Source organism: Cervus elaphus, chromosome 20 (assembly GCF_910594005.1).
Source record: "Cervus elaphus chromosome 20, mCerEla1.1, whole genome shotgun sequence".
Lineage (NCBI taxonomy): Eukaryota > Metazoa > Chordata > Mammalia > Artiodactyla > Cervidae > Cervus > Cervus elaphus.
This window is the reverse complement of record NC_057834.1, coordinates 126,112,828-126,139,045: the sequence shown is the minus strand read 5'-3', so window position 1 is coordinate 126,139,045 and position 26,218 is coordinate 126,112,828. Positions and strand designations below refer to the sequence as shown.

Here is a 26,218-nt window from a genome sequence, read left to right as displayed (position 1 = left end):
GGAGGGAAGGGACAGAGGTCAGGAGATGTGGCTGGAAAGGCCCTGAGTCACTGACAGCTTTTTCTTTTTCTAGGCTCCCAAGCCTGGTCCCTATGTGAAGGAAATGAATGATGCTGCCATGTTTTATACAAATCGAGTCCTCAAGGAGTACAAAGATGTGTAAGTTCAGCTTGTCCTCAAGGGGTAAAGAACAAACCCAGCTGGTTGTTTGACTTGTTAGAGCAGGGCTTTGGGCTAAGTTAAGGCTGGCCGTGGCTGCTGTGTTGATTCTCTTATCTCAGGGCTGCTTTTTGGAAAGTGTGATAGGTGTTGACTCATAGAAGCTGGATCTGCAAGCAGGAAGTGTTTCTTCTTCCTCTTCTGCTTTTTCTCCGGGGTTTGTAGAGGGCTTTTGAGTTTTCTCATCCTTACCCTTACAGGTTTAGGAGCTTTTGCTGGATGTGAAAACGAACTAATGCCCTTTTTTTTTTGCCTGTGTGGATAAGATTTTGTTCCTTTGTTGAAAACTTCTAACTGGCTCAATGGCAAAAGCTACAAGTAACTTTGTAATACTACCCTGACTATTCTTATGGTCAGGTAAAGAGAGAGGAAGGCTGTCTGACCACTGCAGGTATTGCCTAAGGGGAGTTATTGTACGTCTAACCACATGTGTCCGATAGTGTGAACTTCTCCATCACTGGTTTTGAGCTGGAGTGACTACAGGCACCTGTTACTTAGCTGCGTAACTCTCCAAACCCTTCTTTTCTTCCTTCTGTTCATCCCCAGTAACCAGCATATGTTGAGTGACTACTCTGTGAAGGAATGAGCCTTCATTTGGGTCTGAGATGTCTCCCAGAACATCAAGCAGCTCCTTGATCCTTTTAGTAATCTGGAATTAAGTATCACAATATTTTGATTATACCCCACTATTATACTCCACAATTTACAGTTGAGGAAATTGGCTTTTATGCTCAGTTCAGTTCAGTTGCTCAGTCATGTCTGACTCTTTGCGACCCCATGGTCTGTAGCATGCCAGGCTTCCCTGTCTGTCACCAACTCCCGGAGCTTACTCAAACTCATCTCCATTGAGTTGGTGATGCCATCCAGCCATCTCATCCTCTGTCATCCCCTTCTCCTCCTCCTGCCTTCAGTCTTTCCCAGTGTCAAGGTCTTTTCCAGTGAGTCAGTTCTTTGCATCAGGTAGCCAAAGTATTGGGAGAAGGCAATGGCAACCCACTCCAGTACTCTCGCCTGGAAAATCCCATGGACGGAGGAGCCTGGTAGGCTGCAGGCCATGGGGTTGCTAAGAGACAGACACGACTGAGCGACTTCACTTTCACTTTTCACTTTCATGCATTGGAGAAGGAAATGGCAACCCACTCCAGTGTTCTTGCCTGGAGAATCTCAGGGACGGGGCAGCCCGGTGGGCTGCCATCTGTGGGGTCAGAGTCGGACACGACTGAAGCGACTTAGCGGCAGCAGCAGCCAGGGTATTGGAGCTTCAGCATCAGACCTTCCATTGAATACTCAGGACTGATTTCCATTAGGATGGACTAGTTTGATCTCCTTGCAATCCAAGGGATTCTCGAGAGTCTTCTCCAACACCACAGTTCAAAGCATCAATTCTTTGGTGCTCAATAATCATAAAGTCTTCCAGCTAATAATATGTAAGAGAGGAGACTTAAACTATAGTGCAGTGCTATTTCTGTAATTTAATACTGATTATTTCCTCCTAAAGGGGAAGTGTTTTATTTTCTAACTTTTTGGAGGAAGGCATTATGTTACAAGGCAGTTGAGTTTCTTGGAGTCCTGAAGATCCATAGTGATGCTTGAGAGCCCTCTTGACCATGGCTTCAGGCACAGAATATTTGCTCTTTTCAGTTTTTTATATAAGATTATGCCTAACCCACTCCAGTATTCTTGCCTGGAAAAGTCCATGGACAGAGGAGTCTGGCGGGCTGAAGTCCATGGGATTACATGACTGAGCATGTGTGCACGAGGGTGGAGGGAGATGGGTTGGTAGCAATAAAGTGGTGGAACTGAAAAAAAAATAGATGCCTAAGGTCAATATGCAGATGACACCACCCTTATGACAGAGAGTGAAGAGGAACTAAATAGCCTCTTGATGGAAGTGAAAGAGGAGAGTGAAAAAGTTGGCTTAAAGCTTAACATTCAGAAAACTAAGATCATGGCATCTGGTCCCATCACCTCATGGGAAATAGATGGGGAGACAGTGGAAACAGTGTCAGACTTCATTTTTTTGGGCTCCAAAATCACTGCAGATGGTGACTGCAGCCATGAAATTAAAAGACGCTTACTCCTTGGAAGGAAAGTTATGACCAACCTAGATAGCATATTAAAAAGCAGAGACAAAAAGAAAAAAAAAAAAAACAAACCAGAGACATTACTTTGCCAACAAAGGTCCGTCTGGTCAAGGTTATGGTTTTTCCAGTGGTTATATATGGATGTGAGAGTTGGCTGTGAAGAAAGCTGAGCACCGAAAAATTGATGCTTTTGAACTGTGCTGTTGGAGAAGACTCTTGAGAGTCCCTTGGACTGCAAGAAGATCCAACCAGTCCATCCTAAAGGAGATCAGTCCTGGGTGTTCATTGGAAGGACTGATGCTGAAGCTGAAACTCCAGTACTTTGGCTACCTCATGCGAAGAGTTGACTCATTGGAAAAGACCCTGGATGCTGGGAGGGATTGGGGGCAGGAGGAGAAGGGGACGACAGAGGATGAGATGGCTGGATGGCATCACCGACTCGATGGGCATGAGTTTGAGTAAACTCCGGGAGTGTGATGGACAGGGAGGCCTGGCGTGCTGCAATTCATGGGGTCACAAACGGACACGACGGACTGACTGAACTGAACTGAACTGATGTCTAAGGTCTTACTATACTTTGAAAAAACAGTTTGTTACTTTTTTTAAAAAATTTAAGGCATATTGCTATAAGAGGTAGAGATATAGAGTCCCTTTTGGTATGGACTTTGGTCTAATTAGGATAAGAGAATAGGTTTAGAAAAGAAGAAAAGAGAAGCTTAGTTATGATAGAAAAACTGCCATTGAGCAGAGCCTAAGGAGCATCACAGGCAGGAAAATGTGAGCTCACACTGGAATCACTGTTGGAATGTACCCTGACTGCCTGCAGTGAATTGTTCTTTAATTCTCCCAGGGATAAGAAGCATGTGGACTGGGTCAAAGCTTACTTGAGTATATGGACAGAGCTGCAGGCTTACATTAAGGAGTTCCATACCACCGGACTGGCCTGGAGCAGAACGGTGAGTTCTCCTCCCCTCTTGTCATTCCTCCAGGATTGGGTCTGCAGGTTTCTTAGACTTTAGTGCTACCAAAGTTCAAGAAGACATGCTGGTCTTTCCAGTGGGGGTTAGAAAGAAATCAAAGAGAAGGAAAAGGGTAAGAGTAAGGAAAGCAAGAGTAAGAGAAAGAATACTCAGTTCTATTCAATGTCGGTAAACATGGGTCAGGGACATGGTTGGGCTGGAGGGGAGATAGATGAATGAATAACATCATCCCAACCCTCAGGAAGCTTAAAAATAAAGATACAAAACCCCAGTACCAGTCACCAAGTCAAGTGCTGTTATAAAGGCACACACTACAGAGTATGAGAAAGAGTGATTCTCAACTGGGAGATACTATACTTTCAGGAGTCATATTCTCATCTGAGACTTTTCAGGTGTAGGATGGAAGTGGGAGAGATGGGTGACAGCAAAGCTTAAAGGAAATGCAGAATAAATGTAGAGATTGGTCATCTGCCTTCAGTAAGAAGAGAGAGACAAATTTTTATGAGGAAAGGCTGAAAAGGCAGTAGTTGAGACTTTTAGACTTTGTAATAAGTGATAAGGGGACTTCCTTGGTGGTCCAGTGGCTAAGACTCTGCGCTCCTAATGCAGGGGACCTAGGTTCAATCCCTGGTCAGGGAACTAGATCCCACGTGCCACAACAAAGACCTGGCGCAGCCAAATAAATACATTTTTAAAAAAATTGATGATAAGAAACTATAATAGGTATTTGAGCAAAATAGTGATAATGATCAGATTTGTCCTTTAAAAAGTCTTAGTACATAGGTTAGGGGCAAGGGCTTATGCTCAGACTGTGTAAGTACTTGTGGTGCAAGGGGCTGATACAGACAAACTTACGGAGATACAACCAAGATAATAGAATGAGTTAGTGAGAAGATGATTGAACAGTCAAGCTTGGACGGTAATGCCTTTCACTAAAGCAGAGGGGGGTGGTTGCACAGGAAGAGCAGGCAGGGGGTGAAGTCAGTCTTGGGTTTTGTAAGTCTGAGGTGTTGCTGACACGCTAAGATTTTTAGAACTCTAGGTTTAGAGCTGGAAAAATGGAGCTGAGTTGGGTGTGGGTCGGGAGCATTAATCATTGCATCACGGGCTGCAGTGAAAATTCCATGTATCTTGGATACATGTAAGGCCCTGTTGGGGTCGGTACCGAGGGGAAGAAAAGTTGACTGTGTTCCCTGCACTTACTGTTCCAGGGGCCTGTGGCAAAAGAACTGAGTGGCCTGCCGTCTGGACCCTCTGCTGGATCTGGTCCTCCTCCCCCGCCTCCAGGCCCACCTCCCCCACCAGTCCCCACCAGCTCAGGCTCAGATGACTCTGCCTCACGCTCAGCACTGTTCGCGCAGATTAATCAGGGGGAGGGGATCACACATGGTAAGTGAATGCTTTGGCAAGAGGAGTCAGTAAACAACTTGTTTTGGCAAGAACTTACCAGCTAGAAACCTGGGAGTCTGTAAACCATAATCATGGTTTGTTTATGGGAGATGCTTTTGGGGTGTTACATTCTTTCAGGTTGCCTAAAGGGACAGCAGAGCTGGCTTAAATGGAAATTGAAAATGGGTCATTATAGTTGTGGGAATCTCTCTTCCCACTGGAAAGTGATTTAAGGGGCACATACAGAGTACCTGCTGTATTGTGCCAAGACATGATGCCAGTGGTTTTCCCTAGAGCTTTTTCCATGTTACCACATGGTCTCTTTGGGAAGTCATCATGGAAGGGGGTGGTTAACTTCCTCCAAGGATGTATATTAGTCATACAGAAATCTTGCATAAGAATGACCTAATGTTGGCATAGAAAAGGTAGACACTCTTATATACAGTAGGTTGAAGTCTAAATTATACAACAGTCTCCTAGGAATCTACCTATAAAAATATTGAAAGGACAAATTTTAGACATTATTATTTATAGTAGCTAAGAATGGTATGACAATCTATATATCCAACTTTAAGAGAAATGGTTAACTGTGGTATGTTCCTCATGATGGAATATTATGCAACCATTAAGTCTTTTTTTTCTGCCATGAACCATGCAGTGTTTAAAGGAAAAAAAAACTAACCACACGGAGTGGTGATGCTAGAAAGCTAGTGTTGCTTATGTAGATGGGGCTCTATTCATAAGCAACACATATGTCAGCCTATTGAGGGAGATTATGGAATTTTTTTTCCCTTAAAAAATATAAAGATATTTTTAGAAACTATAGGCTAACTTGAGAAAAATTTTACTGTGTTAATTGGTTAAATCAATTTTTTTTGTTCTAAGTGTCTATGCTTACATCTAAATAAAAAACAACTAGGAATAGAAAAATTATTGGAAGGGAAGTTTCAAGTGCCAGCACTGATTGGGGGTGGGTGGTAAGTTAGCTGTGAATGAGGTTATTTTTCCTTTTACCAAATTTTCTTTATTATCACATATTACTTTTTATTCCTCTGTTGCTTTAAAAACTATGTACATATTTTGTGATTATATACTTAATGTCTTTATAGATCTTTTTCTTGTGTTTTTATAGCCACCCCCCCCCCCATATATACACATTCTGCATTTTATTTATTTTTTGGTGGAATTTTATAATTTAACCTTGAGGTAGAAGAGAATTATAAAAGTGCTTTTCCAAAGGTGTTTGAGAGAACATCTTAGAGGCTCTAGGTTTTGGCTTTGAATTTTTGGTTAAGGATCAGTGTAGCTTCTGGTAACAGAAGTTGGTTATTGCCTCCGCTCAAAGCCCTGGTATGAAGGACAGTAACAAAGCAGCTATTGTTCTTACAGCCCTGAAACACGTATCCGATGACATGAAGACTCACAAGAACCCTGCCTTGAAGGCTCAGAGTGGTCCAATACGAAGTGGCCCCAAACCCTTCTCTGCACCTAAACCAGATCCCCCTAAACCAGTCACAAAGAAGGAGCCAGCTCTACTTGAACTGGAGGGCAAGAAGTGGAGAGTGGTGAGTTAAAAATGCCCAGAGTGGGGGAACAAGAAGTGGGTGCAAGGAGACTAAATGGGGCACAGCCAAACGAGTGCAGGCTTTTGATTACAAGAAAGAAAGTTTGGCATAGTCTGGTTTTTGGGATGTGCTTAGTGATGAGGTTCCTAAAAGGGTATCTCTTTAACAGGAAAACCAGGAGAATGTTTCCAACCTGGTGATAGAGGATACAGAGCTGAAACAGGTGGCTTACATATTCAAGTGTGTGAACTCGACATTGCAAATCAAGGGCAAAATTAACTCCATTACAGTAGGTAAGTTCTTCTTGGCCCAGGCAGGCTCTGTCCTAAAGCTGAAGAGGGCTGGCACCCTACAGCCCCTATGTCTAGAGATTCTTAATAGAATGCTTTCCTTTAAAGTTACACTGTTAACCTGCTCCCTTTCTTCTCCTAGATAACTGTAAGAAACTCGGTCTGGTGTTTGATGATGTGGTGGGCATTGTGGAAATAATCAATAGTAAGGATGTCAAAGTTCAGGTAACTTGATACCTTGGCTCCCTCCTTTGGTCTCGGGGGAATTGAAAGAGACACAGCCGACCCACAGATGTTGCCTTGGTAGAAATCTGACTCTGTGGGGTCTGTAAGCTGAGCTGCTCTGGATGTTGCAGGAAAGGAGTTGGCCCTTATCGTGAGCTGTTTCCAGCACCATCCCCACCCACCCCTAGTATCCAGTGTCTGTTGTACACCTGTGAGTTGTTCATGTGCTCTGGTGAAACAGGGAAAGCTTTTCCCACAGTTAACTGTTGTTCTTCCGGAGGACAGAACTCAGTGCTCTTGGTTTCCTCTGCAGGTAATGGGTAAAGTGCCAACCATTTCCATCAACAAAACAGATGGCTGCCACGTATACCTGAGCAAGAACTCCCTGGATTGTGAGATAGTCAGTGCCAAATCTTCTGAGATGAATGTCCTCATTCCTACAGAAGGCGGTGACTTCGTAAGTTTCTTGATCCCTCTAGTAATATGATGTGAAAACAGGAGGACTGAAGGCTAGTGTTGGAGAAAGCTAGTTGATGGACATTCTGCACCAAGTGGGTCCAACCCAGCTGTGCACAGCTCAAGCACATGGAAGCCTGAGATGGTCCCACAAAGTAGACCCCCTAAGGAGAGTGGTTTCTGGCTTTCTTAGGCTGAGCAGATGCTCAGGGTCTAGAATGGACTGGGGTTGAGTCACAGCACCCTGCTGAGCTGGTGCCACGAAGCCGTTCACCTTCCCATCTGTACCTCACAGGCTTAACAGCTGTCCAAGGTCACTGGTCAGTAGGAAATAGACTCAGCCCTCCCTCTGTCTAGCTTTGGAGGCCCTGTTCTCCTTCCTACACTGCACTGCTTCTTCACTGTGTCAGGGTGGGGCGGGTGGCCTCTAAGATGCCGTGTGGCAGTTCCGTAGCCCCCGTAGCCATGCTTTCACAAGCAGATTCCATTTCTCTCATTACATCCTACTTGCTCTCACAGTTTAGTGCAAACACGCATTGGGAGAAAAGTGTTAAGATTTAATTAACTCCATGTTGCCTAGCTCAGGTTTAAACTTCCTGTTTCTCTATTTGCAGAATGAGTTCCCAGTCCCTGAGCAGTTCAAGACCCTATGGAATGGGCAGAAGTTGGTCACCACAGTGACAGAAATTGCTGGATAAGCCAAGTGCCACTGGGTTCCTTGCCCTCTCCCTCACATCATGGGATAAACCTGTATCAAGATGGTTCTTTTTTAGATTTCCTCTACCTTTCTGCTCTTAAACTGCTTCTCTGCTTCGAGAAGCACAGCTACCTGCCTTCACTGAAATATACCTCAGGCTGAGATTTGGGGTGGGATAGCAGGTCAGTTGATCTTCCGCAGGAAGGTGCAGCTCTTTCATATCAGCTCAACCACACCACCAGTCCATTCTTAAGCAACTGCAGACCAGGACAGGTGTGCTTTAGCTTTCAGCCTTTGGGGTTATTTGACCAACAAATAGTCTTTGGGGAGAAATATAGCAGTCCCAGGAATTAACAGGTCAGAATGTTCACACAAGTTAACATTTTTCTAACAAGTGTGAAGGTAACAGAAGCTGATCCTAGTTAGTTCTTCTAACTTAAACTGACTTTCACTATTCACAAGTGAGGCAGGAGAGGGACCAAAGGCTGAAGCTTGGCCATCTAGCATTCCTAGCAAAATGGTTTACTGTAAGCATTCCTTTTCTTCTGCATTCCATCCTGCACCTGCCCAAACCTGACAGTAGGTTGTCCTGTGTTAGCTGCTGTGGTGGTGCCCTGCACCCAGGCCAGCTAAAGGAGTCTTGGACCCTTTCTCTCTCGGGCCCCTGCCCAGCACCTTCCTACAGAGATGACTTAAAAAGAGTGGGAAAAAAAGGGAAAACCGCACCATTCCCAGAAATCTGGCTTCCCTTTCTCTTTCCATTCTAGGTGCCCATCATCCATCTTCACTGCTTCCATGGCCCTGTCATACTCACAACTTTTGGCTTCTTTCTGGGCACCTGAACAAAGGACTAAAACCTCCACTGCAGGCTGTTTGTAGGTCTTGTGTAAAAATCTTGCACAGCCTTGCTAATGCAAATTTCAGTTTTTCCTCTAGGACAAACACTTTACCAAAATATGCAACTTTTTTCGGTGGGAAGAGAGATTGTCCTGTGATTTCTACCCATTTCCTGAGGCCTGTGGAAATAAACCTTTATGTACTTAAAGTTATACAGAAAATAGAATAAAATTAATACCAAACTCTCTTCGTATTTATGTATGATATTTGCTAAACAGAGATGTAAGAACTTTGAAAAGAAAAATGACACCAAGGATAAGAAACTACTCTTTATTTTAGACAACTTCATAAAATTGTTTTCACCTGTCCCCACTTCTTGCCTTTCATCCTCTTGTTTTAGTTGAAAAGTCTTGAAGGAGGTGAAGGAAAACCAGAAGGTAAACTTTGTAGCACTTAATAAAGTGCGTCCCTCAAACACAGCTAATCATTTCCACACACTGGCATTCTGCAGAACAGTCTTCCAAAAGTGGTGCTAGGATTTCATGGGGTAAGGGAGTTGGGGCTAAAATGTTGTCTTTAGCAGGAATTCTCAAAAGAGTCCTTAATATTCTAAGGTGGGTTTATCTCCAAGAGAAAAGGGTTATGGAATGTTCCCTAAGCTTTCTTGAGCAGTCTTTTTTTTTTTTTTTCCACAGAACACATCAGAAGCAGTTTGGAGTGTGCTGGTAATACACATTTTTGAGATGGAAGTTAGAAAGCCTGATCTCTTCACATTTTTTCCCCTCCCATTCTTTGCTAATGCCAGCAATACAGTAACTCTGGAATCCAGACCACCAGTCATATTCAGAAGGGGCAGGTTTATCAAGCGTGGAATGGAAAGAACTAGCTACCTCCTCCTTTTTTGTTTTAATTTTTACATTTTTCTTTAAACCTCCCTACCGTCTAAGCAATATGTATACTTCCTGCCTTATGCAATCCAATTGGGTGCTACTTCCCTCCTCTTGTGACACAGCAACTAATTCATCACTACCTAAGGAGACAGTGCTACCAAGGCAAGATCGTGGGCTGCCAGAATTTGTAAAATAATACCCAAGACACCACAGAAAGCAACATACTCAGAGGAGGGCAGCCTTAAAGAAATTACATGGATGCATTAGCCAAGTGATACTTTTCCGAGCACTGGTCAAATCACCAGAACAGTTAAGAAAGCATTTTATGTGAATACCTCAGGCCTGGGTACTGGCCCCTTGGCTTGAGATGTGGCTAGATTTTCCTGAGAAAGTCATTCATCTTAGACTATCTCATTGGTTTAGTTTGTTCAGTCTCTTCCAGGCCTGGGCAAAGCTCTGCCACTGACCTGCAGCAAACTCCTGATTCCTAAAAAAGTCTAACCATATCAAAGGTTGTAAAACAGGCTCCATGGCTATTAGCTAATTAAACTGGCATTCAACACCATCTGCTGATAGGATGAGGCAATGGATAAGACTCGTATCTTGGATCTTTCCAAGCGGGGCATGTTCGATGATGACTAGAGAAAAGGATTAGTTGCTAGCTGGATCTGAGCTCAGGCTTGGGCATAGAGGGAACTGGTTTGAAAGTGGAAGGGATTCCCTGAGCTCTGGTTCAGACTACAAGGGTTTCACTCAAGGAAGGGTATGATGTGGGCGTAAAACCATTCTTCAGACAGTTGAAGATGGTCACCTTCAAGAGCCAGGAACACCAGCTGTCCGGCCTTGTCCATTGCCTTTAGCCCCAGGCGGTCCTGCAGAGAGAAAGGCCAATAATTAAGAAGCTTAATGGTTTCACAGTAAAATCATAAATAATGTTAACTTGAGATATTCTCAAAAATGCAGTATTTTCTCTTGAGTATTAAAATTTAGGTAAATGAAATGCCAACAAGGATACTTCCCTCCCATTTTTTCCCCTAAATATTAACATGTTTTTGATGGCTGTTCCTCTCATTGCTTGAAGCCTTAGGTGGGAGGATTTTAGCCCACCATATATCTAAGCTGACTTGTCTTCTCTTAGGACACCATGAGGATGGGCTGGTGGTTCATTAGTGTCTTCTGATTTTTACGGAGTCAGTTGGGAAAAAGTTATATGCCATTGAGGTTGTTCTATACAGTTTTATACTCTGCTTTCTGGAAACTTTCCCAAAGCTTCTGGAGGACCACCTACAAGTAGGCAAGCCATGGACAAAACTGCCTCAAAATGTCAAGTGGGACTGAGCCAAAAATGGGAGAACATTAGCAAGAGAACTTAGAACATACCCAACTCTTAGATGACAAAATTCAGACACTTCCACATTCTGCAGCTGAACAAGTCATGACTCAGCTGGGGTGCTGAAGAACAAGTGTGGTTGGGAAGAGGAGCAGTTGGGATGGTGCCAGAATGCTCCTACTGCTGTTCAGTTCAGTCGCTCAGTCGTGTCCGACTCTGCGACTCCATGGACTGCAGCACGCCAGGCCTCCCTGTCCATCACCAACTCCCGGAGTTTACCCAATCTCATGTCCATTCAGTCGGTGATGCCATCCAACCATCTCATCCTTTGTCCCCTTCTCCTCCTGCCCTCAATCTTTCCCAACATCAGGGTCTTTTCAAATGAGTCAGCTCTTCACATCAGGTGGCCAAAGTATTGCAGTTTCAGCTTCAACATCAGTCCTTCCAATGAACACCCAGGACTGATCTCCTTTAGGATGGACTGGTTGGATCTCCTTGCAGTCCAAGGGACTCTCATGAGTCTTCTCCAACACCACAGTTCAAAAGCATCAAACCACCAATTTGAGTTTCATGACAAGTTAGTTCTTAGTTGTAACTTGCAAAACAGACCCTAGCTTCCTTTTACCTCACCCGCGGCAGGGCACCAGAGGCAGGAGAAAAGCCAAGAGAGAACAATTGGCCTCTGAAATTACTTGGGGTCTGAATAGAAGGCAAGTGGTTCAGATGCAGCATTTCTGCACTTTAGGGAGAGTATCTCCAAGATAAAAGTCCGAGAGTGTGGGAGACTCCAGAACTGGGAGTGGTGAAAAGCTGCTTGAGAAAAAGGCCTACTCCTGAACAAAATTCACAGCTCTGTTCCCCCCAGTCTCCTGCAGGAGGAGCTTCCCCTGTCAGTGCCTGGTTTAAAAACAGGACTTCAGCATCTATTGACATTAGTGTTTTAAAGTAACAGCCCTCCATATTTTTGTCATGTGGGGGCTCTTTGGATTTGTGATGGACTGTGCCTCAGCAAAGGAAGCCAGTTCTAACCCTGTTACCAGAAGGAGTTAGAGATATGTCTCTTGCCCAGGCCTGAAAACATGAGGAACAGGTCCTTCAACCTTCAGGATGGAGACTTCAGTAAACCAGTGCCTGATAAGCTGGTGCCACAATCAGCAGCCTAATGAGCCTTGCCCACAGCACCTGCTGTGCTGGAGTGTACAGGACCAGGTACGTCACCAAAGCACCTCGCAGCTCCCAGAATCGAGCTGACAAGGACTGCACCTCTCCTCCCCAGTTACCTGTGTGTATAGGGTGCTCTCCTGTAAGGGAATGGTCTCCTTGGCTTGGCCACTTCTGTAAAATCCAAACCACTACAGGAGAGGAGGAAGAAAGGCAGTCAGATCAGACACAAGGCGCACATTGCTGAACTATTTCAAGACTGGCTAGGAGCTAAGACTACTGACAAACAACTCCCTGACGCTGCAGCAAAGAGGGACAACAAAGCATGTCTAAGTCATTTCTTCTTAAGGGTGGACCCTGAGGTATGAGTTAATCATTCCAAACAGCTTTCTGATTCCCTAGAATTGCTGCTTCCTACAGTTACTGAGCACCTACTCTGTGAAAATCCTTGTGCTGTATAAACATTCAAAGATGAATTTATGTATACAGTCCCTACTTTTAAGCAGCTCTGGTCCAATGCACAGACACAAATTGTTTAGTATGGGGGTCAGCAATCTTTTCCATAATAAACAAACACAAAATAATTTAGGCTCTAAGGGGCCACGTGGTTGCAACTACTAAATACTGCCATTGTAATGCAAAAGAAGCCACGAAACAATATTTTTTAAATGAATTTTTTAAATGAATATGGCTACATTCTTTTTTTCCTCTGTCTTTCCCCACCAGCCCCTCAGCTGCATCCCAGCATGGCATGTGGGATCCCGACCAGGGATCAAACCCACATCCCCTACAGTGGAAGCTGAGTCTTAACCACTGAACTGCCAGGGAAGTCTCAATATGGCTGCATTCTAATGAAACTATTTATAGATGTTGAAATTTGTAATTCATGTAATTTTCACATCATCAAAGTTTTTTTTTTTACTTTTTTCTACCATTTAAAAACAAAAACCCTTTTCCTTCGTGGGCCATACAAAAGCAGGTGCAGGGTGGATTCAGCCCACAGGCTGTGGTGTGCTAGTCCCTGGCGCTGACACAGAGTGATGAGCACCAACGTGATAGAGGCCAATGATTCTTAAGAGGGAGCAAATTTTGCCTACAAAAGGGGTGGCTTTCTGGATGGAGGAAATAACATTTGAGCTGAACGTGAGCTTGTCAGGGAAGGCCATTTTAGAGACTAAAGCATGAACAAAGGAACACAAAAGAGGAAACACGTGCCAGGAGCAGGCATTTCAGGTGGTGCAATGTGACTTGGTCAGACAGGGGATGAAGTGATCAATGAAGTAAGATTAGGTTGGAAAGAAGTCGAAGTCAAAGTCAAGTCAAGGCTGAACGTGAGTGTGAGCCTCAGGGAGTTAGAGATTTTGGACTGGTGCTGCTGAACCTTTTCTGGATCATAGATCTCTGAAAATCTGATAAAAAATTTCTAGACCCTTCCTCAGAGAATGCACCTTCAGCTTCCCCTTGAACAACATGGGTGTGAACTGCTCGGGTATACTTATATGTGGATTTTTTTCAATACTGTGGATCCTGAGGGACAACTATAAGTTACATGTAGATTTTTGACTGTGCAAAGCATCAGCGTCCCTAACCCCTATGTTGTTCAAGGGTCAACTGTATATAAGTTTGCAAACAGTTTTGGGTGGTGGGGGGTTACAACCCTGAGTGTCCCATTTATAGACCTCAGAACCCCTGCTCTACACAAATGTGGGTGAAGGGACTGACAACTTTTCCCAGCAGGCAGCTGTGGGGTTTGTTTTTTTTAATTGATTTATTTATTTGGCTATATTGGGTCTTAGTTGCAGCATGTGGGATTTTAGTTCCTGACCAGGGACTGAACCTGCGTCCCCTGCATTGGGAGAACAGAGTTTTAATCACTGAACCACCAGGGGAAGTCCTCAGGCAGCTGTGTTTTAATGCCATTTTCTCTGCCCGTCTCCTGGCATGTTGTGGCCTAAGAAGCGTCTCACCTCAGAATCTACAGGGTCCACAATGGAATCATTGAGGAATTTCACCATCACAAACTTCTTGAGGGCCATCAGGTTTTTCTTGTAGGACTCGTTGACACCCTGGAGGAAAAGTCAATAGTAAGAACCTTGGGGACATTACCATCAGATTCTAGCCAGGGAATTAAAACCTTTCAGTGCTCTGGTCTGCCTGACCCTGGGTTTCTTCTCCATGGTAATGGGCTGCTTTTCTCACTTCCTGCCCAGAATACACCAGGTACAGCCTTTTTCTTAACATGCCATCTGATTGACAACACTCCCAGCAACCATGGCGTACAGATGGCCACCATGAACGGCCACCATGAATCTGTCACTGCACTCCACAGGTCTCCATCACATAGGTTAAAGGCTTCTAGCCAGAGAAAGCCAAGGCAAAATAAGAAACTGCAAACTCTGAGTGGTTCTGCCATACTATTCTGTTCCCATCGCCCCCCTCTTCAAATTCTGTTTTTGTTTGTTTTAAACCTCCAGATAAGCCAATAAAAATTGAGCCAGAATCTCCCAACCCATGTTCATCTCTGGGACACACTCAGTCCCCTGTGCAGTCTCTCTCCTTAAGTAAACCACTCTTCTGAAAAAATGTGACCCCAAAGCGATCCACTAGAAAGGCTTCCTTCAGTAAGGCAGCAGTTGAGGTTCTTGTCAGCCAGCACCTATTGAGTTCACCCCGCTGCTTCAACACTAGGCAACAGGAAGAATCCACAGGAAGAAAACCAAGTGAATTTCAGCCTCCCTAGAAGGAACTGAACCTCATAAGCACCGCCTCCCACAACACAGAACTTCCAGTTTCCTGGGTTCTGCCTGGGATATTTTGGACAGTCACTGCTCATCTGTTTATAATGTCCCTAACAGGAAAGGGAATGCACAATAGCCTGGGTCGGGTGCTTACTCTCTCTTGATTAATATCTGCCAGGAAGATGCTGTGGTTGCGGTATATGTCCTCCCTGATGGGGTCGTGCCAGTATTCTGCCTGCACCAGGCTGTGGGAGAAAAGGAAATAAAGGTGACCAAGCACACTAGTCAGTGTGCCTGAGGCATGGCCCTGGGCACAGGCCACCAAGAGACTGTGAAGGGACAAAAGACCAGAGCCTTCTGTTCCTGCTGCCTGATCCCTTTTTTCTTAGCATCTCCGATGCTCCTTCCTTCTTGTCCTTGAGACCTAGCTTAAGTATCTTTTCTTCAAAGACCATTCTGGCCAAACTAGGCACCTCCTCCATTACTGTCCCTCACTGCATCTTGTTTCTTTCTGCCACAGCCTTAGCTGGTGCTAAGGGGATCTAGTTCCCTGATCAGGGATGGAACCCAGGCTCCCCTGCATTGAGAACTCAGAGTCTTAACCACTGGACCACCAGGGAAGTCTCCGGGTTATTCTGAACTTCCAGGATCTCTCTCTTACTCTCTAATAATTGCCTTTATTTGAATTCTTTTCTAGAGTCATGGATGATCTATCTCTGAAGATAATAATATAGGCTTTTTTTTTTAAGGTTTCCTTCAGCTTCTTGAATTGCCATCTGTTTCTTCCAAGTCCCTTTTTACTTTTTGTTGTTTTGATCTGTCTTCTGTTTTGGAAGCTTTCCTCAGATGTCTGACGGAGGGGTCGGGTGGCAGTCTTTGGCTCACTGTTCATATTTAAACAAGGGATAGCTCAGTTGGTAAAGAATCCGCCTGCAATGCAGGAGACCCTGGTTCAATTCCTGGGTGGGGAAGATCCGCTGGAGAAGGGATAGAATACCCACTCCAGATTTCTTGGGCTTCGCTTGTGGTTCAGCTGGTTAAGAATCCATCTGCAATGTGGGAGACCTAGGTTCAATCCCTGGGTTGGGAAGATCCCCTGAAGACAGGAAAGGCTACCCACTCCAGTATTCTGGCCTGGAGATTCCATGACTGTATTGTTCATGGGGTCACAAAGAGTTGGACACAACTGAGCCGCTTTCACTTTCACTGAGCTGAATGGAAGTTCTTCACACAGTTCAGTTCAGTCTATCAGTTGTGTCTGACTCTTTGTGACCCCATGAACCACAGCACACCAGGCCTCCCTGTCCATCACCAACTCCCGGAGTCTACCCAAACCCATGTCTATTCAGTTGATGATGCCATCCAACCATCTCATCCTCTTTTGTCCCCTTCTCCTGCGCTCAATCTTTCCCAGTATCAGGGTCTTTTCCAATGAGTCAGCTCTTCACATCAGGTGGCCAAAGTATTGGAGTTTCAGCTTCAACATCAGTCCCTCCAATGAACACCCAGGACTGATCTCCTTTAGGATGGACTGGTTGGATCTCCGAGCAGTCCAAGGGACTTTCAAGAGTCTTCTCTAACACCACAGTTCAAAAAGCATCAATTCTTCGGCACTCAGATTTCTTTATAGTCCAACTCTCACATCATGCATGACCACTGGAAAAACCATAGCCTTGACTAGACGGACCTTTGTTGGCAAAGTAATGTCTCTGCTTTTTAATACACTGTCTAGGATGGGCACAACTTTCCTTCCAAGGCTTAGGGCTTCCCTGGTGGCTCAGATGGTAAAGCGTCTGCCTGTAGTGCAGGAGACCCGGGTTGGGGAGCTTCCCCTGGAGAAGGAAATGGCAACCCACTCCAGTACTCTTGCCTGGAAAATTCCACGGACTGAGGAGCCTGGTAGGCTATAGTCCATGGGATTGCAAAGAGTCGGACATGACCGAGTGACTTTGCTTTCCTTCCAAGGAGTAAGACTCTTTTAATTTAGACACAGCTTATCTACTGGTGGTTTCACTACGTGGTAGTCAGGAGTCCTGATTTGTGGAGGATTGCAAAACATCAACCTGCAGATCTTCTCTCTGGGACCAATCAGTTTTTTCAGGGAGGGATTCATCAAACTGCCAAGGAGGTAATAACCCGGCTGCTATCAATCTGGGAATCAAACAGGAGGAACTGGGTTTTCAATAAGGTGTCTTATCACCATCCTGTGCTTATCATCCCAAAGTCTGGTACTTCTTGAGTTAAACTGCTCCAGAAAATAAATTTGGCTTCTCTTGTCAGGGCTGGGGATGAGCAGTCAGTTGGACATACACTTAAGGGATTTGGGGAGTCTGATCATTGTTTCTACAGATTTTCAATGAAAAGTCTCATGCACTTACTCTACCAAAGTATCTTAGATGTCAAATTCCTGAGGCCTTCTGAGATTATAAAAAGTAAACTGGTCCCTTCTTGTCAGTGCTTCCTTCAACAGACATAAAGGTTTCAGAATTTTCTGCTCTGCTAAAACAATTATCACTCATTCATCTGCTTTCTTTCAAAAAACACACTGACATCTTTTTTATTATCTCTTCTCTCCTCTCCTGTTCTCTTTGCCCTTGTGAGTTTATCACAGTTTATTCTTTTGCTTTGTTGTTGTTTAGTTGCTAAGTCATGTCCGATTCTTTTGTGACCCCATGGGCTATAGCCTGCCAGGCTCCTCTTTCCATGGGATTCTCCAGGCAAGAATACTGGAGTGGGTTGCCATGCCCTCCTCCAGGGGATTTCCAGGGATCAAACCCAGTCTCTTATATCTCCTGCATTGGCAGGCAGGCTCTTTACCACTAGCGCCACCTGGGAAGCCCCATAACCATACTAGTTGATCCCAAATCTCAGCTATCACCCAGAATATTCCAGACCTACTAAATCCAAATTTCCAGGGATGAGGCCCTGGAATTCATTTTTAATGAATTTCCCAGGGGGTCTGACATATAATTTAGGTTTGGGAACAACTGAAGGACAACATACTCCAAAAGAAATTCTGAATATTTTTAAATACCCAAACATATGTAGTTGAGGACACTGATGTAAGAGGCTAACCCTTTGCTGCTGACAATATAAAGAATCTGTCCTTCAAATATTAACAGTAGTTTCTTAGCCTGAGTAATTTCTATAGGCTTTTTTATTTTTTAAAGATGAAAATGTATTGTTGTAATTACATTCTTCTTATATAGAAAAATGTCCTCCCTTTCTTTAAATTACTATTAGGGCAGTTTTAGATTTACAATAAAATGAAGCAGATAGTATAAACATATTTACAATCATTTGAATATTATTTGAATATCACTAGCAACTACTCCTAGAATCACGGTTAGCATGAAAGTCTGCATGATATTATCAAGCAGTGACAGTTCTGCATCCCTTTCAGCTAACCATACATACCGTTCCTGTATCGCTTTGTTGTAAGCCCCAGCATTCAGTGTTTTTCTGATGAAGTCACAGATGTGTGAGCTTTCTCCTGGGCACCGAGGGAGTCCAAAAACACCTACAGCAGTAGAAGACAAATATCCATGCCTTCAATAATCATGTCCTGAATACCGACTATGTGCAGGGCATCGAGAGAAACAAAAGCCAGAAATAGACACTGATTTCACTCACTCATTTCTTAAGGAAATAACGCGTTTGGAGTTAATACTTTAACCAGCTTCCTTCTGGTGTTCCCTCCCTTTGCTGCCTCAGGCCCTTTGCACCTACTCCCCCCTGGAGGATGCACTTCTCTTACTGCTTCAATGGGGGCCTCATTCTCATCTCTTGGGTCTTAGCTTAGAGAAGTCATACCTGAGAACCCTAACTCAAGCAGTGCTCAACCCCTGTTCCTCCCCCCACCCAGTTATACCTGCGTCCTCATCAATAACATTTTGGGGGGTACCAGACATACCAATTCTAAGCATATATTGGCAATAATTCATTTAATCCTTACAACCACCCTGCAGAGTAGAAATCATTATTTACACCATATTACAGATAGGAAACTTTTAAATAGAGAGGTTAGACACTTTGTCCGAGGTTAGACAGTAAGTGATGGAGCCAAGATATGAACATGAGCAGTTTGGTTCCAGTGCCCACGCCTTTCACAAACATAAGCACTATTCTTTCATCACCGTATTTTTACTTTATCATAGTTACTACTATCTGTATTTATTTTGTTTGCTTACTTGTTTTGTGTCTAGTCTCCCCCTACTAGGATGGAAGTTTCATGAAGGCAGAAACCTTATCTGTCTTGTTTTGAGGTTTTCAATAAATATTTGTGGAATCAATGAATGAATGATAAAGCTGTTTCTACCAATTCGCATCTGAATAAAACATACTTTTAAAAAGTATTTTCCTACCTATTATTTTATTTCATCCTCTGAAAAATTCCCGTACGATGGGCAGCATCTTATTTTAGCTTCTCTCTGTGAAAGGGACCCTATGATACCAAATTACTTGCCCAATTAACATTTAATTGATGAATCCAATTTCCTGATTATAAGGGGAATCCTGCTCCTACACTCAACGAGCTTAACAGCTAAATCCATCAGAACAGAAATAAAGTTCTACCCCAAGACACATCTGCCCCAAATGTTTATTAATTCTGTCACAATAGCAAACCTGTTGGGTTTTTTTTTTTTGAAAGATTTAATCTCTGCTGTTAATTTTACAGACAAAAAAAGCCTAGACATTATTCATTGCCTAAGTCCCAATTCAATAGGACACCACTCATGTCAGAAAACAGGAAAGGTTGTTGGACTTTCCAAATTCCTCAACCACTGCCTGCCACATGGCTGCAACCATCTCAACTGCAGGAAATCATGTCAATTATATTAGAGAAAAGTAGGTGGTAATGTAATGGCTCCTCTGTGTTCCAGGTCTCTGGAATCCTATTTTGTCATCACTGCTGGCTAGTTTTTTATAACTTAGAAAAACAGGATTTGGGGGAGGATGGCTGACTTCTTGTACAAACAGAGATGCTAGAATATTTTAGGTAAAGAGGACAAAGTTACCTTGATGTTGTCCCCCAATTGAGATGAGATTGACCATGGGAGGTGATGGGCATCTCTGAGCCACTGCCCGCCTGGAGGAAAAAAAAAGGATTATCAGTTTACACTGGCAGATGGAAATAGATCATCAATAATCAACTTACCAGGGGAGTCTGGGGGAGAATGGGTACATATATATGTATGGCTGAGTCCCTTCTTCACTGTTCACCTGAAACTCACAACATTATCTGCTAATCAACTATACCTCAATACAAAATTAAAAGTTTAAAAAAAAAAAAAAAACTTCCCAGATTAAGTTAATCTGTGGTTCCCCAAAGCCAAAGTTTCAGGATTTATTTTCCTCTGATACAGCCAAACACAAATCTTTATTCCTTCATAGAAAATAAATTAAGCTCCACAGAGCTTCTTCCAAGGGGCTATTTTAGAAGAGTTTCCCATCCAAGGTAGGTGAAGATTCCAAAAACACTAAAAAGGTATATCTATCTGAATCAAAGGCAACAGTCAGTTTCAAGTGATACAATATATAAGTGGTATGATACAACAGAAAGGGACTTACAGAAATTGGCCTCCCTGGGAGAATCCCATAGCATTGTAGCCTTGCTGCAATTTAGGATCCTTAGCAAGAATCTGACATACTGTTGTTACTTGGGAATTGACATTCAAAAAGAAGCTGTTCTCCACATCCTAAAAGAGAAGCCACAGAGAAATCGAAGGATGGGGCTGAACACAAGCACTGGCACCTTCTCTAAGAGGCAAACTTGTTCAGGCTGGTACCCTCATAAGCCACTCAAGTATCATTGTATGGTCTTCTATTAAAAATGCAAGGTAAAGCATTTTAATAGTACATTCTACAAAATCAGTCAGCAAACCTTCAAAGGAACAGAACTGTGAAGCACCTCACCTCTACGAGAGTCTTCCCAATCTCTAAAGATAAGACATGAATTCCAGGTATTTTCTTCTCAACCATTTTTTTAATAGCACCCATACTTAAGGGATTACAACAGCTGTCTCCTAGACAACAAAGATAACCATGGAAACTTATGAGTAAAAACAACATTATTTAACTTTTAAAAACTTTGTACTTCAAAGGCATTAATGAAAGTATGCAAAGACAACACACAGAAGAAAATATTTGCAAGACATACTTAATAAGAGCTTAATATCTGGAATATACAAAGAACTCAAGTCAATAAGAAGATAATCTAATTAAAATGGGAAAAGGACTTGAACAGACATCTCTTCAAAGAAGATATACAAATGGCCAACAAGCACACGAAATTATGTTCGACATTACTGGTCATTAAGGAAATGCAAATCAAAATCACAATGAGGTACCAATGCAAACCTACTAAGATGCCTTTAAAGCCTTCAATTTTTAAAAAAATTAACTATTTAAAAATGGAAAATAACAGGCTTACCTGGTGGTCCAGTAGTTAAGAATCCACCCCCAATGCAGGGGACGTGGTCCTAGAAGATTCCACATGCCACAGGGCAACTAAGCCTGTGTGCCACAACTACTGAGCCCACTCGCCCTAGAGCCCGTGCACCACAAACAGAGAAGCCACCTCAACGAGAAGCCCATGCACTGCAACTAGAGAAAGCCCTCACACAGCACCGAAGACCCAGTGCAGCCAAAAATAAAAAATAAATTAAAAATTTTTTAAATAGAAAATAACAAGTGTTGGCAAAGATAGGGAGAAATAGGAACCCTTTACATTGCTGGTGGAAATGTAATATGGTGCAGCCACTGTGAAAACAATTTGATGGTTCCTCAAAAAGTTAAATACACAATGACCATTTGACCCATTAATTTCAATTCTAAATACATAACCAAGAAAAGTGAAAACATATGTCCCTACAGAGACTTGTACAAGAATATTTGAAGCAGCATTATCTGTAATAGCTAAAAGGTGGAAAACACTCGAAAGTCCATCAGTGGATGACTGGATAAACAAATTATGGTAGATAGATATAGGAAAATATTATTCCACCATAAAAAGGAACAAAGTATTGAAATATGCTACAACATGGATGAACCTCAAAAATGTTATTTTAAGTGAAATAAGCCAGAAATGAAAGATTACATACTGTACAGTTCCTTTTATATGACACATCCAGAATAGGCAAATCCATTGAAACAGAAAGCAGACTGAACATTTCCTGGGGTGATGGGAAGATGGGGTGAAGAGTGATTCCTTAAAATGGGGTACACATATTTTCTGCGGTGATAAAAAAGTTTTGAAACTAGAGAGAAGTGGTGGTTGCACAACATGAATACACTAAATGCCACTGAACTGTATACTTTAACATGGTTAAGTGTATGTTACATGAATATCACCTCAACAACAACAAAAAGAACAGCATTTTTTGCTCAGCTCATGTTGTTAACAAGCAATAACTTCAAAAGCCCAATATGGTATCACGGGGACCCCAAATTCACAATTGAAAAAAAGCAGAGGTGCATGTTCTCTTATCATCTAGAACATCTGTGGTACACAGGCCCCAAAGCACCTTGAAATCTTACCTCTCTTTAGGGCCAGGACTAGAGCAAGACAAGTGAAGAAAGCTCATCTAGATGCTGACGTTGAACTTTTTTTTCTTCCTGTTTCAAGGAACCAAGAACTAAGAATAGGAAGCAAAGTGACTGACTGCTGAGTAGGATAAGTGGGCTACGATCATTTTCCATTTTGAACTTAATCATTCCATTTTCAACCACAGAGTTAAACTTAAAAATTTGTTTTTAAAGAAGGAAAAGAGCTCGATCATGTTCTATTTCTTGCACTGAACTATAATCATGCGTTGCTTAGGTGGCTTCCGAACAGACTGACTGTACTCTGGGCGGACACAGAGCTCTCATGTCCTCTTTTAACTCCACTGCAGGAGCCCAGGGCCCTGGCACAGACCCCTGAAAGAACCACCTCTACCTACCGACTCTCACCACTCCCCTAAAAGTGGTTTAATCAAGGTCATCAGTGATCTTCCCACTGCAAAATCCAACAACCAATTCTTAGCCCTCATCTTAGTTGACCTAGCACCAACATTTCACAGTTTGCTATCCCGTCCTCTTGAAACATTTTCACGTGGTTTCCAGGACATTGCACTCTCCTGACTCCACCTTCTCCCTAGCTGTTCTGTCTCTGTCTCCTTCGCTAATTCCTCTCCATCCCCTCAGGGGCTTCCCTGGCAGCTTAAGGGTAAAGAATCTGTGACACTGGGTTTGATCCCTGGGTTGGGAAGATCCCCTGGAGAAGGAAATGCCAACCCACTCCAGTATTCTTGCCTGGAGAATCCCATGGACAGAGGAGCACGGCGGGCTACAGTCCACAGGCTCAAAAGAGTCAGACATGACTGAAGCGACTTAGCACACATGAATTCCATCTCCTCATTCTCCAGATGCTGGGAATGCCTCAGAGCTCGGTCTTTAGACCTCTTTCCTCTTCTGAATATCGTCACTCCCTAGGTGATCTTGTCCAGTTTCACAGCTTTAAATACCAGGCATAGGCCAAAGGTTCCCAACTTAATAGTCCAGCCTGTATCTGTCTCAAGACTCCACACTCCAAATGCCTCTACATCTCCTGAATATGTAACAAACATCTCAAATTTAGTAAGTCCCAAAGAACATTCTTGATTTTCACCCTAAATTTGTTCACCCTACAGGCTCCTCCATTTTGGTAAAATGACAACCTCATCCTTCTCGTTGTCCAGGCCAAAAACCATGGACTCATCCTTGACTCCTTTCTCATTCCATATATAATCTGTTAGCAAATCCTACTGGTTCTATCTTCAAACTGTATCCAAATGTTGACTACTTCTCAACATCTCCCCTTTTACTATACTTTTTCAAGTCACCATCACCTCGTTTCAGTTCAGTTCAGTCGCTCAGTCGTGTCAGACTCTTTGCGACCCCATGGACTACAGCACGCCAGGCCTCCTTGTCCATCACCAACTCCCGGAGTTTACTCAAACTCATGTCCATTGAGTCGGTGATGCCATCCAACCATCTCATCCTCTGTCGTCCCCTTCTCCTCCCACCTTCAATCTTTCCCAACATCTTGTTTAGATTATTGCAAAAGTTTTCTAACTTTTTTCCCTGCAAAGGTCCATGATCTCCTACAACCTAGTCTCAATGTAGCAACTTGTCGTTGTTCAGTCACTCAGTTGTGTCCAACTCTTTTTGACCCCATGGACTGCAGCACGCCAGGCTTCCCTATCCTTCACCACCTCCTGGAGCTTGTTCAAACTCATCTCCATTGAGTCGGTGATGCCATCCAACCATCTCACCCTGTTGTCTCCTTCTCCTCCTGCCTTCAATCTTTCCCAGCATCAGGGAATATAGGAACTAGAGTGCTTTCAAAATGCAAATCAGATCATGTCACTCATCTGCTAAAAACTCACAACAGTGTCCCATCTCTTCTAGCCGAAGTTTCTGCAGTAGCCTTAGTAGCCCCAACAACATATGCAGGCCATCCTCTTACCCCTATTTTCTTTTTTTTTTTTTTTTACCCCTATTTTCTTCTGACTCACTCCCTTTCAGCTACACTGACCTGAGTGTCGCTCCTTGAACACACTAGACATACTTCTGCCTCATGGCTTTGCATTTGCGGATCTTTCCACCATACACTCAATGGAATCTTCTCTCATGGACTTCAGGCCTTTGCTCAAATAATCACTTTTTCAGTAAATCCTGACTTTGCTCTATGAAACTGCAAGCCCCCACTTACACTCTCTAACCTCCCCTGCTTTATTTTCCTCCATTGCACGAATCACCATTTGACATATATTTATTTATCGTTTGTCTCTTCCACTGGTTAGTTCTAAAAGAGCAAAGAATTTAGTCTGTTTAGTTTATTGTATCCTCCGGATCCAGTAGGTAGTCAATAGCTACGCGTCAAAAGTATAAACGAATTACAGGTGCCTAAGAAATCTCTGTTCAATGTATGAATGAACAAAAGGATGGAGATGCCGCGGTCACGCAGGCACAACCCTGCTTTCCTGAGCGAGAGTCGGATGCTGCATCCTGACACCACTGCCGTGAGATTAAACCAGGACACCGCGTAAAACCGTACCGCAATGCACAGCCCTCTGTGAGCGCTCACGAAAAGACAGCTCCTTCCTTATCTCCCTTTCCAATGCAGGGTAACCCCCAAATCCTAAAACGTGGAGCCAGTCCGGTGCTGTGTGACCACGGTCCTCGCCCTCCACACTTGCACTTTGCAGACGCGAACCCAGGCTTGGAGAGGGAAAGGGTCGCCAAACCCTTTTGACCCTCTTCTCACTCCCTCCTTCACTCACCCATCCCATGCCAGATCACCAGCGGCAGGGGAGCCGGCGGGTCGAGATGCTCCAGCGCCAGGGAAGTGCAGGAACCCAGCAGGAAAGCGAGAGCCCAGAGCCACAAGCAGCTGGACGACGCCATCTTGACTCTATCACGTGACCGCGCTCCCCTGGCCCCGGCCTCTGTGCCGGCGCCGGCGCGGGCGGGTCGCATCCGCCACACCTCCGCCTGGGTGGCCCCGGGCCGACGGGCGTCTCTCCTGGCTCGTTGCCCCAGTAGACTGCTCGCCACCAGACATCAAACGCATGCCAACATATACTCAGTGCTTCCTGTCCATCAAGCACTATTCTAAGCGCTTTACATTTGGTAACTGCTTCAATCCCCATCACGCCCGAATACACGTCTCCCCATTTTACGGGCCAGGGCACGTGAGGCACTGAGAAGGTGGGTTAGCAACCAAGGTCACAGAGATGGTAGGTTGGTGGATCCAAAGGCTTTGCTCTTACCCTTGCATCGCCCTGCTTTGGAAGAAAAGTACTTTGTGGAAGAGAAGGAAGAAGGGAAGGAGGAAGGAAAAAAGAAAAAAGAGCTGACTCAGCTCTTTATCAGAAATTGAAGGAGAGTTATAATTTTCAAGGCTAATTATGGCAGTGTAGTATTCGCTGTCGTGAAGGAAGAGAATTCCAAGAGGCAAGGATAAAATGCCAGAGAAGGACTGGTATAAGCTAAGATAGAAAGGGAAGGTACATGTTTTCTAGAAGTGTCACAACTTTCAGACTGACAAAAGCATCTGATGGATGTAATAAGCATGGTGGAAAAACCACTGCCACTTTCTGGTATAATCTCAAAGCTGAATTATGGTAGGAACCTCTCATCCACCATTTCCCGCTTTTCATTTGTGTCCATATTCATAATCTGAATCCTTGCCTGCAAAAGAAAATAATTTTTTTCAGCAAAACATTGAAATTGTTTAAATAGAGAGTTTAAGTGAATTAAAGTGTATCCATCATATAATAGAAAATTGTGAAGTAGATTTTATAAAGGATAGGTAAATTTGTATATGTGGT

The 26,218-nt window shown here is 43.6% G+C and overlaps 2 protein-coding genes and 2 non-coding genes across 11 annotated transcripts in view; 3 read left to right on the top strand and 1 right to left on the bottom strand.

Annotated features, from left to right (window-relative positions):
* The window catches only part of CAP1 (cyclase associated actin cytoskeleton regulatory protein 1), a 28,433-nt gene extending 19,446 nt beyond the window's left edge, over window positions 1-8,987 (top strand). For all 8 annotated transcript variants that reach the window (XM_043875814.1, XM_043875810.1, XM_043875815.1 and 5 more), the window contains exons 6-13: window positions 74-159; window positions 3,154-3,259; window positions 4,495-4,672; window positions 6,062-6,237; window positions 6,407-6,530; window positions 6,670-6,752; window positions 7,066-7,209; window positions 7,823-8,987. In XM_043875814.1, coding sequence (XP_043731749.1) covers window positions 74-159; window positions 3,154-3,259; window positions 4,495-4,672; window positions 6,062-6,237; window positions 6,407-6,530; window positions 6,670-6,752; window positions 7,066-7,209; window positions 7,823-7,906 — 981 coding nt within the window. In that variant the 3' untranslated portion in view covers window positions 7,907-8,987. The remainder of the gene's footprint in view (window positions 1-73; window positions 160-3,153; window positions 3,260-4,494; window positions 4,673-6,061; window positions 6,238-6,406; window positions 6,531-6,669; window positions 6,753-7,065; window positions 7,210-7,822) is intronic.
* TRNAR-CCU lies at window positions 3,850-3,922 on the top strand. The gene has a single exon. It is a non-coding gene; the product is annotated as a tRNA-Arg (tRNA).
* A 71-nt stretch (window positions 8,988-9,058) lies between the features above and the next one.
* Window positions 9,059-25,352, bottom strand: PPT1 (palmitoyl-protein thioesterase 1). The gene is made up of 9 exons (XM_043875818.1): window positions 25,169-25,352; window positions 20,778-20,887; window positions 20,433-20,560; window positions 19,880-19,950; window positions 18,279-18,381; window positions 15,016-15,106; window positions 14,091-14,189; window positions 12,243-12,314; window positions 9,059-10,504 (listed from the first exon to the last, which is right to left on the bottom strand). The coding sequence occupies exons 1-9, from the start codon at window positions 25,290-25,292 to the stop codon at window positions 10,382-10,384; spliced, it is 921 nt and encodes a 306-aa protein (XP_043731753.1). The 5' UTR covers window positions 25,293-25,352; the 3' UTR covers window positions 9,059-10,381.
* On the top strand, window positions 10,686-10,829 carry LOC122678606. The gene has a single exon (XR_006336256.1). It is a non-coding gene; the product is annotated as a small nucleolar RNA SNORA79 (small nucleolar RNA).
* Window positions 25,353-26,218: the final 866 nt, after the last annotated feature.

What these genes read in the sequence shown, in the direction of transcription:
- PPT1 (XM_043875818.1), bottom strand. Translation starts at nt 25,292, where the DNA reads ATGGCGTCGTCCAGCTGCTTGTGGCTCTGGGCTCTCGCTTTCCTGCTG. An exon ending in GGTGATCTGGCATGGGATGG is followed by an intron (nt 20,888 to 25,168) that starts GTGAGTGAAGGA and finishes TTTGTTGTCTAG; the next exon opens with GAGACAGCTGTTGTAATCCC. An exon ending in AGAGCACCCTATACACACAG is followed by an intron (nt 10,505 to 12,242) that starts GTAACTGGGGAG and finishes TTCTCTCTGCAG; the next exon opens with GACCGCCTGGGGCTAAAGGC.